Source organism: Megalops cyprinoides, chromosome 8, assembly GCF_013368585.1.
Source record: "Megalops cyprinoides isolate fMegCyp1 chromosome 8, fMegCyp1.pri, whole genome shotgun sequence".
Taxonomy (NCBI): Eukaryota; Metazoa; Chordata; class Actinopteri; order Elopiformes; family Megalopidae; genus Megalops; species Megalops cyprinoides.
This window is the reverse complement of record NC_050590.1, coordinates 8,966,490-8,982,067: the sequence shown is the minus strand read 5'-3', so window position 1 is coordinate 8,982,067 and position 15,578 is coordinate 8,966,490. Positions and strand designations below refer to the sequence as shown.

Below are 15,578 nucleotides of genomic sequence, written 5' to 3'. Positions count from 1 at the left end.
TTACGCTCTCCGCTTTTTTGGCATTTATATTAAATTGATCTCTATTGTTTTCATCAGGTGTTCACAGAACCCCCCCGGTTCATTTTTACAGTAAGCGCCCGCTGCCAGCGCAAGAAGACCCGTCGTACTCCATTCCCAGCGCAGCGCGGCGGTTTTACAGATATTCTCATCTCTCCGGAATATCTGCCATATTACACGGAGACAGACAAAATAAAGAGACGCATCTATCTGGCGGTGAATAATGCGGCTCTCGAGGGCAAGCGCGCGGCGGCCCCAGACGCAGCGCGGGAACTGAAGTGTGTCTTTTGGCGTCCTGCGCCAGCGTGTGGGAGGGTTACTGACAGGCTGCTAATGAGGCCATTATCAGCTCCGGTCCTCTCTCCCGCTCCCCAGGGCCCCATTGCAGCACCCGCGTCCTCCTCTCAATCGACTCCTCGTCCCACGGGGTTTATTTACAATAAATACATTTGTTGTAATTAATTGAAGGTGGTGTACAAGAGATGCTTGACTCGCTTTTGTTTATCTGAGGGGGCTGCGCGTTGCTACAGCTCTACCTTGTGCTTTATTCGATGTAGGTACTCTCAGCAGACTTACTATTTTACAGTCTCTCTTGACGTGAGGGGTCTTAAAACACTTTTGTGTCAGTATACGATTCTTCTGGACTGTGATGCCTATTATTGAAGGTCACAAGCGAGCGTGTTTAAACAGAGACAAAAGGACAAAAAGTCCACCTCTCACTGAGAAAATAGGATTTTTTTTTACATTGCTGTCATTAATTTCCTAAAATGAATTATAATAAAATATAAATATTTCAATTATTAAAAAAAATATTTTGTGCATATTGGCATACTAAAAAGTAATTTTAAAATTTCCCACCAAAAGAGACAACATTTAGCTCTTGCTTACACACATAGACATAGCCCTACACAATAAGACAGTTTTTAGCCACAGTACTTTCTGAGTAGCTCTTTGCATGTACTTTTTTTCTGTTTTTATTCTTGGTAATGCTGATTTCCATTACAGCTGTGGTATCATATCTGCCAGAACTATAAGTCACTGTTTTCATTCATCAGGACAATAGTCGCTCATTGACTTAATAGTTTTATTAATTGCATTATATTACAGTTGTTATATTAATCTAACAACTGTTATATTACAGTTGTTACATTTATACTGTTATAATAATTGTTATCAAGAACAACTTATGTAGCACACAAGTTTTACATTATCCCTTTACACAACTGGATATTTAGGCGATTCAGGTTAGGTACCTTATACAAGGATACAACAGCCCCACCAGGGAGTCAGATCACCAGCCTCTGGGATACAAGCCCTTTCAATACATGTTCATGCATGTAGAAGCAAACGCCGTTACACACAATGTGACCTCTTTCATAAGGGTTCAGTCACAGTACAGCACAACCACACAATCTGACAGGTGCTGTTTGGCATTTAATATTCTTTTGCCAGTGATATAACAATATTATTGGATTATTTTAAAATCTTTCAAAACGGGGGTTGGGGTCCTTGCTGCACTGTCCACCTGAGTGATACTGACAGGAGGGTAATCCGATGGCCAAGCGGACAGGCAGTGGTTCTGGCAGCAGATGTTTTCTTAGATACTTACTGTGTGCTCGTCCTATTCTGGTTCCCCACGGTTGAAGATGTGCAGTCTCTTACTGCCAGCGACCTTCAGATAATGGGAAGGTAAGGAATGGTCACAGCACACAGTATCTCCTGCACGATATAATTCAGTATTCACACATCGTTAACACATTTTCATTCCTGCACAGGCGCCATGTGGTCACTGGCTCTTTGTGGGACCATCATGGGGGTTCATTAAACGTAGTTACAAAGATTTATATTTCCCAAACCATCTCAATCTCATTCTCTCTTTCTCTCTCTATCGCTCTGTCTCACTCCCCTCCCCTTCCCCTCACACACATACACATTTTTTCTCTGTTCAGATAATCTTCAGTTAGACTAAACTTATTCTATCTAAAGCCCATCTGAGGATTTGAAAAAATAAAGGTCATGATAGGTCTGTGTTGGCACCAGGGAATGTTGATTTTGAAACAGACATTTTGTACTGTGCACAAAATCAGCAGTAGCGTGCACTCCTTGGCGTATGTCAGTGAGAGGTAAACGACTTACACAGCATCACACCTGCAGCCTATGGCGGCTTGCCACTGTGGTCTGAAATTAACGGTTTCACCTCTTCCCGTTCTGGGCTGTGAGCGGACAGGAGCATTGTGGGTAAAAACACATAGCACCAGCTAAAAAAAGTGCACTTTAAGAGCTTTTAAAGTGAAGTATAACTCTGGTACATGCACATGAATTCATGATGTCCATTTAAAATGAACATTATTTCATTCAACATGTAGGTGCCCTCTGTGTGGAAGTAGAGACACTTCAATGTATTTATTTATCTTTTATTGATTATTGCACCATGACACATTTTGATTGCTTTTTACATTGGGGCCAAGACCTGAATAAGTGGTTGGGGTAACTGCTTTTTGAGCTGGTGTTTTTTTGTTTTTTGTTTTTTTTTTATCTCTGCACTGATTTTGCACTTTAAACATTGTGTGTAATTTAATTCCATGGATTGTTCTAGATGTGATGTCCTCACAAAAAAACAAAAAAAAACAAAAACAAAACAAAAAAAAATTCCCGATGCACTGATGATTCATGGTAGTAGGGTCCAGTGCATACAGCGGTGGAGTAAAATCTTGAATGTATGTTTACTTATTGATTTATTTCCTACCTGACAGTACCCTCGCATAAATGTCGACATCATAATGATGGCGATAATATGCACTCAGAGGCTAAGAAGTTTAAAAGATCTGCATCTTGGGCAGCACAGCCACGGCACGGCAAAAAAAGAGACTTAAATCTATAAAGCGAAAATGGAATGATAGGAAAACATGAAAAAGCCAAAGAGCAGCTAACCGCATGAAATGGAAAAGGAAGGATGGAAGATGACCGAAAACAAAGCCAATGGCAGCACAGACGCAGTCTTTTCCAGCTTATTAATGGAAATTCATAAAGGGAGCCTGCTTCTGCCAGAGCCGGCTTGCACTAAGTCCAGAATAATACATCAGAGAAGGACAGATGTGGTGAGGGTCTGATCAGCTTACCAAGTCTGTGTGTGTGTGTCTGTATGTGTGTGTGTGTGTGTGCGTGCGCATGCGCGTTTGTATGTGTGCGTGTGTGTGTGTGTGTGTGTGTGTGTGTGTGTGTGTGTGTGAGTGTGTGCGCGTGTGTGTGTGTGTGTGTGTGTGTGTGTGTGTATGTGTGTTTATGTGTGTGTGGGGTGTGTGTATGCATCTCATTGGATGCGTGTCCTCACTAATCTCAGAGGTGGGGTTGGAGGGATCAGCCAAATACTTTCCTCGCTAACTCTTCTTCACCTTCCCATGATGCACCACACTTTCTATGAGCTGTGAGTTGATCACACACTGTGGTGATTGGAGAGGCTTGGGAGAAAGATTGAAGAGAACTTTAGCCAGCCCTGCCAGTGTCATGGGGGCTGCTGGAGCAACACACTTCCTTCAGATATCAAGAGACAGTTTGGCTTTTACTGTCTGATAATTAATATTTATCAGGTGGAAGAGCAGAGAGAGGTATCAGCAAGACACAGGCAAATATAAATATGCACATGCTCACTGTTACTCTGTGTCTTGCTTGTGTGCTTGCTTCTCTTTCTCTCTCTCCCTCTCTCTATCTCTCTCTATCTCTCTCTCACACACACACACACACACACATACACACACACACACTCACTCTCAGCCTCTCTCTCTCTCTCTCTCTCTCTCTCTCGCTGTGTTTCTGGCATTCTGACATATGTCTTCCTCCGAGAGGAGAAGAGAGCTAGAGCCGCTGTTATGACTCTCTTCTTCTGCCAGAGATAAGAAAGACGAGATAGCGACAGTGTGCTGTGTCCACTGGCCCCAGACTCACAGACTCTTGTGCTGCAATCGGTGGGAAGTGCTCCAGGTGCCTTGCCAGACCCCTCCCAGCCAGCACTCGAGTGACTGCCTGCTACGCCACTCAAAACCTGGGGGGCGGGGAGCAGGCAGCCTCTTTGGATGATGTCACAGTCACATGGATTCTCATGTGGTCATGCACTGAGGCAGAGAAGGAGGCTGTGCTGGCCAGCTGCTGCCGAGACAGCAGTGAGGGCTTTGCACTGCCGACAGTCTTCTCTTATGGACCTGGAGCTCAATGATGTATTTTGTGATTTCAGCTATGAAAGGTAAGGGGAGACTGCATGCTCTTACACAGCGGTGTAGCCAGCTGGAGTAACAAGTAGCTACCACGAGGGGAAGTGCGTGTCTGGTCTTCGTAGTCTAGCAACTCTTCCTTTCGAGAGCTTGTGAAGAGAAAAGGGGGAGAGACAGAGAGAGAGACAGTCTTTGAATGTGGTCATTACTAGCGAATTAAGCTGTGGCAAACTCTTTTTAAGCAAGAATTCTGTGCTTTTTTTAAAAAAAAATTCTGCATTTAGAGAGATGGATGACATTTGAATACTTATTACATGCATGCATATTTATGTCTGTATTTATATGTCTGTCTGTTTAACTGTCTGTATAAAGCAGAATTTTAATAGAGGCAAGGCTTTCATTTTATTGTGTGTTTTATATGCCGGTGACGTGTTATCTTGATTAAAAAAGCTCTTTACTTTTCACGTTAGTGTAAATTATTGATCTCTGTATTTTCATGTAAATATTATTTGCAGACCTAGGGTTTCAGTTGAGGCAGTGAATCCGGTGTTGTCCCTGGGACAGTGAAAGTTCCCAGTGTGACTGTTCATGTGGAGGAACGGGAGGGGGTGCCGGCGGGTCAGGACGGGGGGGGAGAGTGTGTGTGTCTGTGTTTGTGTGTGTGGGGAAGGGGGGTTGTGGACGAAAGAATCTGTGGGCAGGAGATGTTTTCTTCCCTCCACTTAATCCTGTTGTTCCAGTCCAGTGGGTGTCTCTGTTGTGAAAGGAGACATGCACGCCGGTGTCTTAGCCCGGATACGATGGCACCGTGACTGCCTGCCCTCTCCCTTTTTTTTCCACCTCATATTGGTGTGTTGTGTTCCACTGACCCATTTCTTGAGCTCCAGCGTGGGTAAAACGGGGATGGCCATGGGAGGAAGGCTTGCCTTTCCCATCCCAACGATGTCGATCCAGCGCACTGAACTGAGCATGCTCAACCCGATCATCCCCCCCCCACAACCCCCCGGCACAAACACCCCCTGGTCTCGCTGAGTCCCGGCAGCTGCCTCATATGTAAACTGGGAAGTGGTGGAAACGGAAACAGCAATGTATTCTAACACTGGGTCCAGCGACCACCGGGTTCATCTCATACTGTCTGTATCATACATTTCAAAGGAGACCTTAGAATTTTCCAAGTTTGGTGCCAATAACATTGTGTAACCTGGAGTAAACGACAATTGATGCCTGCATAATGGAATGTTTTTCCTCCCCCTTTTTATCTTTTATTGGACCCGGTGGTGTTACCAGATTGGTAGGGCTGCAAGCACTTTTGTAATTTTGTTTATTACTGTGACAGGTTCAGTACATTTTGTTATTGAGTCATGGCAGTCACAAATTACAGGTGTATATCTTCTTATGTTGACCGTGTCTTTATAAGGCAATAATGATCCACAATGTACCTTCATCAGGGGACACAGGCAGCAGAATGATATATTACAAAGTGAAAATGACACGCTATGAAGCAAGTCCAGTTTGTGGCACTTTTGGTTGTTGTTTGTCTGTCTTGTTCAAACTGCATCAAAAAAACAGAAAAATGTTCATTCATTATATAGTTATAAGTTAGTTGGATAGAATGGTTAATCATAAATCCAAATTTAGGAAACAGTTTAATTGTGGCTTATTATAGTTTCTAGTAATAACAAGCAATATACTGCAATGGTACTGTATATATAAATAGAATGTGGTGATACTGCGTAGTGGATAACAGTTTTTAGATTTTAAGCAAGTGGTTACAGATTAATGCCGGGTGATAACAGATGAAGTACTTCCTCTCTTATCTCATCTCTGCGATGGTCAGTTGGTGAGACAATGGAATGGAATGGAGGACAAAGACAATATGATGGATGCCCTCTGACCCCATGTTCTTTTCATGGGCTGGCCATAGGCGGTACTCATATCATTAAAAGTAGTCTTGATTTAATAGAGTGGATTACACAAGGGATAACATATATGCTTTAATGATAGTCTGAAATAAAATGTATAATATAGTGTATTTCTACTGCACACACCAGCAGCAGGAAGTCACATGTGAGGTACTAAATCCTATGTATACATAAGGGGGAAAAAAAAAAAACTGTGTTCATTGACTCATTGAACGACTGCTCCTGTGTTGAACCAAATGCAGTTGAATCTTTGTAGTTGAACCACATGTGCCAATGTATGCTAGGCTAAGCACTTTATTTTTCGGTATAGCCTTTGTGCCAACCATATGTAAGCACGTTCAGTATGTTCATATCCTTTTACTTTCTATTTTTTGCTTTACAAGTTCCCTCAAGGACTTTTTCAAACAAATTGACTCCTCCACTGTACACTTCCATCTGTTGTTCAGTATGCAAAAGGAAAGTCTGTACAAATGGGGTGTTAAATGAGCATATCTTTTTTCAGTGCTGTCACCAGCTTCTCCTGACCCTTCCTCTTTGGGCAGCTCTGGCGTGTTCACATATGAAAATCCATGGTCGTCTTTCATCTCTGGATTCTGGGGTTAAGTTCCCGGAGTAACGTGTTGTTTCCTTACACATTGTGAATTCAGAGACCTGCTTATTCTGGCCAAAGGCTGTTTGCGCTGTGATGTCAATTTCTTGCTAATGTTTTCTGATGATGGATACAGGCGATTAAATGAACACATCCGTATAACGTGAGCAAGCGCTGGATTTGTACAGTGTCTTCTCAAAACGAATGTCTTCGATCATGCAGGGTGCTGCTCACATATGGAGAGAATGTGTTGCGCCGATGATCTTTCATACGCTCCCTGACCTACGGAGCCCAGAATCCACACATAAATCCTCCTTTAGAACTGAAACTGCCTTCTGCATTTTCATCCAGACTGAACCATGATTTGATGTTCATGTGTGGCAGAGCATTTTGCATGAAGAAGAGTAGTTGCCATTCCATTCAAGCTCTGTGTGTGTGTGTGTGTGTGTGTGTGTGTGTGTGTGTGTGTGTGTGTGTGAACACATGACAACAAGATCCTGAGAACAGCATGTAAGTCATAGTGGTCTCCAGCTCTCCTACCAGCGCACGTATCACCAAGAGCTCTCCCCTCATCTCCCAGCCCTGTAACTGGCTCTGAAGCACCTAATTACCTTTAGTGGAAACATCCCACTCATCAGAGCATGCAAATTGGCTGGCCTGCTCAACAAAATTAAGATGAATATTCAAATATTAATTCGGTAAGTAAAGGAAGCTGTTTGATGTGGTAAAAGACAGGAGGAAAAAAACACGTTTGATCAAAAGGAAAAAAAAAAAACATTTAACCTTTTATCTCAATGCTTGTAAGGAAGAATAATGCAAAAGCAGGTTGCGGCCATAAATGAAATAAGCTAAGGACATCATTATGCCTGCTTGAAGAGTGTACAGTTTACAGCATGACATGCGTGTGGCACCAACCAGACTGCAATAATCAGATTTTAGCCATCGTAAACAAAGCACAGGAACAAACATTCACTGAATATGCACAAGGTGTTACTGGTGTGTCCTGGGCGATTCTTTTGTCAGCATTCATTAGAGGATGTGTGAACTGTACTTTCCTCACTCGAACTACAGAGTTCATTCACATGACAGGAGAGGTTAACAAGATTTAGTCTCATCCTGTTAGCAAGTCTGGATTTGGAGTGCAGAAAAAAAATCTCCGCAGATTAAGGTGAGCAGAAAATATAGTTGTCAGGTAGGATAAAGATAGAAAAAAGTAACTAGCCAAGAGAGATGTGTGTTGAATAATTCTGTTCCTCTTTCAACAGATGGGCACAGGGGGAGAGTTGTCCTATGATAAAATGATTGTAGTCCTTGGTCAAGTGGTCAGTGTTTGGTCAGTGCATTTCTTTTTTTTTAATGCTTACATTTCTAACAGCAAACAATATGCTTTTTATATGCTATTTTTCAGTCCAGGTATGCTGACAGGAAAAAAATGAGCACCCCACAAATTGAAACATGAAGAAATCAATAAATCTGATGTTTGAATGAAAATAAATGGAGGTGCATTTGCCTCTCAATATTGTACTGGAAACCTTGGTGTCATTTTCCAACATTATGCAGAGGCGTGACATTTGTTCCTGTCACTCACCCCAGAGTCTGCTCTCCTAGATACTGTGCATTGTCTGCCTGGAGGCAGAGGGACTGCTTAATGAGATATTGGCTGGCCATTGAGGGGATGGTTTTCTGATTCAGCTACAGAGCAGTTACGCAGAAGGTATGTGCAGTCTAAGGAGAAAGGAGCCCACACTTTAGAGGGAGGTGGGCAGGGGGCAGGTGCTGGTGACCAGACATGGCAGGTCAAGGATAATGTTTATTTGAAGTTTGTGGTTCTGTGCTCAGAGGGGGTTGATGAAAAAATCTGTAGCATTAGTTTAACACCCGGCACACTCTCAGTTATGTTCATTCTCATCTGATTTTGCGATGATGTGCATCAACTAATACATTACTAAATTTATTTCATTAGTTTGAAGCACTAAATATGTCCTAAGGACATTATAGCACTTTACCACCTACCAAACTGTTATGTTATTTTTTTAGATTATGAATGTTATTCTTTGGATTTATTCAAATTAGTAAATGAATCTATACTACATTAGGACTCCTTGGCTATTTACTGTTTCTCCTCAACCAATTTAAAATTAAACCTCATGTATTTTCTTCGAGAGCTATGTCTGTCTCTGAATTTACTTGACGTTGTTTTATTTTATACTTTATTCTACTTCTCTGGGTACATCAGGTTTATGGACTCTTTGAAGTGTATCCTTGTCATAATCGGTGCTGCCAAAATATTCCGTCTTTCACAACGTGACTGATAAGGCGCCCATAGCAGGATCAGCTGCACATTTTTATAGTGGACGACGAGAAAAAGATTGGAACGCCTTCCATACTGGAATTTGAGAAAAAGCAGCAGATCCTTTGCTAGGAGTGCTGTAGCTATCAGTCCCGAAAGGACATATGGAAAAGTGTTTTTATTTAGAGCATCAGTGTTTATTTGGATATATCCTTGTATTTCCATGCCATCTTCACTACTCTCAGCAATAACATACACTGGATCATATTTTTTTGGCACAGCCAATGATGTACAACATTCTATATTCTGTTCTATATTCTCAGTACACTGCCAGAACCATCTGTCAACATTTGTTGAAATGAACAAGTTAAATAGAAAGTGCCTAGCCAGGATTTTGTTTCCTAATTGCTCTTTAGTTTTCAATAGAGGTAGACCTTTTTTTTTGCTTTTGCTTTTTGTGAAAGGGGTTATGGTGCAGCTCTTTGACTGCACTATAGAGTTAGCAGAAGTGGCATCCGCGGTCCAATGTGGTATGCGCCAGGTGCAAAGGGTGATAGATGGGCCTTTATTGAGGGCAATCTCGCAGGTCTGTACACTCTTGAGGCTGGTGCCAAGAAGTTAAGAACAAGTGGTTGAAAAAGGAAAAGGGAAGGGATTTTTTTGTTGTTGTTTCCTTTTTTTGAGACGTGTTTTCAAACGTTCCCTCTTCTGCGGACTGCCCCCGGAGGCCTGTCTGTTGGCCTTTTTGAAGTTGCATCAAAGAGGAAATGGGAGGAGAAAAAGCATTATCGATTTTGCGTTTTGTCTGACTCAAATGTTCAGAAATGAACGAACGCAAGCGGCACTGTGCCTGCGTATTGAGAACCTCTCACCTCTGCTAGAGCCGTGAAAGAGAACTCAGAACCAAAGGCCTTGCCTCCTCTGATCTCTGTTGCTCTCTGACCAGACTATTCCCTTTGTGCACACAATTCTTTTGTAAATGTAGCTGATTGAGAGACAATTAAGGACAAATGTTTCTTTCTTTAAAGATGTCAGATTTCGTATGCAATGCCCAAGTAGAATGGTTCCTTTGTGTGCCTTGAGTTAAGAAGTTGATGTGCTTTTCTTAGAGAGACAAAGTCGCTCAGTTCTTGGTAGTAATCAAATCTCAGCACTGCGCAGAGGCCTTGTCGGCAGAGGAGCATCACTGGGGTTGGCCCCCACCTCAGTCAAGTCTTGGGAGTGGGATGAAAGCTGGGTGAAGTCCCCCTCTCTTCTGCTGTTGACAGAGAATGACAGAGAGTGGAACCAGTCCTATAATGCAGACACACAACAGTCACTGGCTGGATGGTGTTCTGCATGCTGAAACAGCACTGTAAAATGAATTCATCTGAATATGTGACATTAGGATTAGGCCTGTACTTCTGGAACTTGCGTTATGTTTTGCTGATAAGTTCAAAAGCATTGTTGTTTCATGAGAATGAAACTAAGACAATATAACAGTAGTGCACTTTGTCGTTCTTTTTTTCTTGCACTTTTTTGTTGAATATAGAGTCTATCTAAAATAAAATGTGTAATATATGTGCAAATATCCAAAAGAAAATTAAAACTCTAAATGTGAAGCTAGGCTTTAAGTACATGGTAGTTATACAGAATAGGGGTCTAATTATTGCCTGATATCCCTTGACAGTGTACCACTGAGAGGCATTTTGAAACTTTTGCAGTCTAATTGTGCTGGAGGGTTTGGGTCAGAATGAACACCTTATGGCCCAGACTCTGCTAAGACGAAGCAGGAGAGGTGAAGAGGGTTGCGAGTTTTGGTCTGGGGTCTGGGCAGCATGGAGCCTTCCACTGTGATCAGTCACACTCTCCATGGCAAGCATGAGAGTGGAAAAAGCAAAACAACAACAACAACAACAACAGCAACACAAGTGAAATGAAAGCATGCTGTGGAATGTTAATGAGATCAGGGTTCTGGCACAGAATTGTTACTTAACAGAGGTCAGGACAGGCTGCTCCCAAGGAAGGCGCTTGATTAGAGACAGGGGTGGGGGGGTTGTGGTGCGGTGGGGTGGGGGGTTGGGGTCGTGTCCCCTCCCCCTGGCTGGACTGATGGAATTTGGGTAATTTCATAATGAATATCTCGGTTGGATGGACACCTGCTCCGGTCCAGGGAGAGAGCCCACAGTGCTGGCTGGCACAGTGACCAGGAGCTCATTTGTTTTTCTGACACACAGAGAAGGGTTGTGGTGCGGTGCTGTGGCTTGGCAGATAGAGATCTGCTCCAAAGGATTGTGTCACCTGTTCCTCCTCACACTTCAATATTTTTTCTTAGACCCGTGGTCTCAATGCTGGTTCATCAGGGGCTCTTACTGCATTGCAAATTGGTACAAATAAAGTTAGGCTTCCTCACTGGGATGCTAGTGCTAGTGCTAGCTAATTATACATTTATAGACCAATTTTGCTAAAAGGTGCTCAATAATCTGTACTTTGAGCATGATCCAGTATTTCATTTGGATCAAGAATAATAAAACAAACACAACTTCTATTATTGCTTGTTATAACATGCTTCAATATTTAGTCAAAATGAAACATAAGTACAATTTGCAATATAATGGGGATGTAATACGTACAGTAATGTCACAAAGGCTTTGTTTAAACATCCAGGCCAAGCTGTAAAAACTGTGCTCATGAATAAAAAAAAAACAGAATTTAAATAATTAGACCTAAAAAAATATATTACTCTTATATGTGTTTTTTTCTTACATGCACTGCAGTATTACATATGATAACTGTATTTCATAAAAGATAGAATGACAGTTGATCAGATGGCCTTTATTCTACATAGCATGAGTCACGTCTAACCACAAAAATTATAGATAATATAAGATAATACAAGATAATACCATGAATCAAATACTGTGTGGGCTGTGCCAAAGATGCACAGATTCTATACAGTCCCTTGACCTTTCAGAAAAAAGAGTTTTGTTCCTTTGTTACTCAAATAAGGTCTTTTAGTACTGATTGTGAGATGATTTCCTTTGTCTGTAAGTAGCGTTGTGAATTCTCAGCCTTCAAAACTAATGTACTAAGGATTAGCTAAGCCTTTTTCTTCATTTATTTCTGGGCAAAAGCTACTTTTTGTAAGCCCAGGTTGTGTGTGGTCCCTGAGGTTGTCATAGATGCTACAGTGACCAAGAAGCAACCAACCAGACATGGGCCAATAAAATAGATGTGCGCATAGACTAATCTTTCTGGGGTTTACAAATCATGGTCTACACAGTATTAGAGAGGACAGGGTGTACTTGTCCAGTTCTTTTACACTTTTTTCACTCATTTCTTTCTTCTGATGGCAACAGCATTTAGCACTGCAGTTAACATATTACTGAACATATTACCCATGTACAGTATATACCTCCTGATACACACAGCACATAGCACATAGGTCACTATAGTAGTCTTGTGTCATAATCAGAAAATGATGGGATATTGTCCAGCATTAGTCGAGCTTAACACTTTCACCTTGGCTACCTCTAAGATGCTTTTAAAAAAAAAGAAAAAGAAAATAAAAATTAGTATTTAGCAGACACTCTTATCCATTTATACAGCTGGATATTTGCATGCAGCTGTGGGTTAGGTACCTTGCCCAAGGGTACAGCAGCAGTGCTCCATCGAGGAATTAAACTGGCAACCTTTCGGCCAGGAGTCCGGCTCCTTAACCACTATGCCCCACTGCTGCTTTTTAGCTGCTGGTGGTCAGGGACTCTGGCATGTGACAGCGTTAAGGATAAGACTGACAGCAAGGGAGAGTTCATATTTTTCCTTCAGTTCATTTTTTATAGCTCCAGTACAAAAAGATGTGAGATGGATACAGAGACTTTTTTTTTGTTTTGTTTTGACCATTTTTAGTAGCTCCACAGCAAACACGTTCAGGGATTTGTTTTTATGTATATGTCAAAAAAGTCCAACAAGATCAATGCTATTGTGTTCAGAATAAAATAATTTAAATAACTGGATGCCTTTCTTTTGCATCAGATGCTTAGGCTTAGGCTTGCATCAGATGCTTAGCTTAGGCTAACTACTGCTTAAATTTACCTGGCATTATAGAATTACCAACTATGCACCCATAAAAAATGAAATATATTGTAATACATTGAGAAATGCGTTGATCAGCACAAGTATATATGACAAGTACATTCATAGTATATTAATGCAAAGCAGAAATATATTTCAATACATGTGTATATATATATATATATATATATATATATATATATATATAATTTACATATTTTGTAACATATTGATTGAGCTGAAATATTTTCTCAATATATTTATTTTTTGTGTGGCAGTATCACATGCTGGTCTGACTCTAACAGGGATGGGCTTTTCAGTTCATTTGATAATCAAATGTTCTAAAGCTCACTTTTTTCTTTATTGACTGTTTCAAATGTCAGTTCTTTCTGTGGAAACAATGACAAATTGCATTGAGATCTGAATTCTCCCCCTCTTTATGACAGAAATATTCATAATGAATTTGATACAACCGTTTATTTTATGTGTTTTTCTTAGGCTTTACTTCATAAATATAGATGAAAAAGAATAAAAACCCTGGTGTTTTTAGTTAATCAAGAAGAATTTGAATACAGATCCAGGTAATATCAAGACTGAATAATTGACAATGCAGTATCACAGTTAGATTGCAGCATTTTAAAACACCCAAATAAACTACTGATTAATCAGCAGAAGAAAAAAGTTTACTCAACTAATGATTGATCACTCAGCAGCCATTGCATTTTCATACGGTCCATTTATATTTATTTTAATAATTACTGAAACAATCCATATTATCTAAATATTAAGCATACGATAGTAGTGTCTCGTTGCTCAGTTGCAAGCGCAGATCCTGCCACACTGGTGCACTTTTCCTTTACTACATAGTAATTATCTGCAGTGATATTACAAAACTTTGTACTTGGCTTTGCACTTCAAGACAAGCAATAATGTAAACATCAGACTAATTGAAAGCAATGGCTTCGTTGTTGCACAAAGAACCCTGGTGTTTTCACATTTATTTTGACTTCAGGACTTTTGCACAGAGCTTGCTGGCTCTTTTAATTGAGCTCTCAAACAGTGAAATGAATGGAAAATAAAAACTTGTGAAATGTTGTCTGTATTTATGCTGTATACATACAGTATGAATGTAAAAATGTCATATGTGTTTGTGGATTCCCAGGGCAGTAAATATACCAGCAAATGTGACCCCGTCTGTGCTCTTATATATGGCAGCCTTTTGCTCTGTCTCTGTGTAATAGGTTGAATGCAAAACAGGACATGCAGCTGTGTGAGACAAATGAGATGTGTTCCGTGTAACAGTCTAACCACCGTGTTTCAAACATGAAGACAAGAAGTGCTGAAAGCCTCAGTCATAGAAGAAAACCACAGTTTGTGTGTGTGTGTGTGTGTGTCTGTGTGTCTGTGACAAAGATAGAAAGAGTGAGAGAGAGAGAGAGGGAGAGGGAGAGGGAGAGGGAGAGGGAGAGAGAGATGTATATATGCTGGTGTGTAATTTTTAGTGTGTGTGTGTGTGTGTTGGGGGTGTTTCTTGCTTGCTTGCATATTTTCATCTTTTAAACTCTCCCCAAAATCCCCTTACTTAACAGAATACAATGCTTTTCCTGGGTGTTTGTGTCTAGCTATATTAGAAGTATATCAGTCTGTGAAGCTGTTACAGTACATAGACATATATTGCAGTGTATTATCAGCAGATTAATGCAGCGTAATGCCTCCTATAGACCTGTGAGTTCAGGTCCTTCATCTCTGGGCTCTATGCAAACATGGAGAACACCCAGCCTGGGACAAGGTGTTTCTGGCCCTACCTCTGCTCTTCCCTGTTAAAGACTGGCATTGAATCTTCCCAAGACAAGTGGACAGGTTATCTGATTCTGCTTGTTTTGGAAGGTCACTGCAGCCCCAGATGTTAAAACACACTCTTTAATTTCCATGTGCCCGTATACTTTGTGACAGATTTCAATGTCTTGGTGTCCTAAACAGTTTGGATGTCTTTGACTGCTGATTATTGTACAAAATGGTAAGATTGCCCCCCTTAAATGTTTCAAGAGCATGCAGCAGTGTCGAGAATGGTAAAGGTTTAAAATTCAGTTTTGAACCCTGACACATTTAAAGGCATTGATTAGTCTTTGCCTCGGTCTTTGATCTGAACGGGAAAGTGTTGTTTCTCTTTTCTTTGGTGTAGGAATTGTTATAATTAATACATAAGGGATTTCTTTCCCATGGTTGAGCAATCGTAAGTAAACAGACTCTGCTATTGTTTTTTTGTTTTTTTTTACAGTATTTCTCATCACTGCATTTTTGTGGTAATTATACATTATATATGTGAGGAGAAGCATACACAGAATCTCACTAATTGATTCACTTTATGGCCCTGGCAGGGTGTGAGAAAGTACATTTGATCAATTCCTCCTCCAGAAGTATGTGTCACTGAAAAATGATATGGGAGAAGGAAGGCCGGTGCAGGATGGGGTTCTTAACAGTTAAACCACTGAAAGGAGACA

The 15,578-nt window shown here is 40.9% G+C and overlaps 1 protein-coding gene across 1 annotated transcript in view; it reads left to right on the top strand.

Moving 5' to 3' along the window:
- The first annotated feature begins 4,139 nt into the window (after window positions 1–4,139).
- LOC118781764 (nuclear receptor ROR-alpha A) overlaps window positions 4,140–15,578 on the top strand; it is a 51,156-nt gene continuing 39,717 nt past the window's right edge. Inside the window, exon 1 of the mRNA XM_036534805.1 lies at window positions 4,140–4,255. Within this exon, the coding sequence (XP_036390698.1) occupies window positions 4,225–4,255 (31 nt within the window). The 5' untranslated portion in view covers window positions 4,140–4,224. The remainder of the gene's footprint in view (window positions 4,256–15,578) is intronic.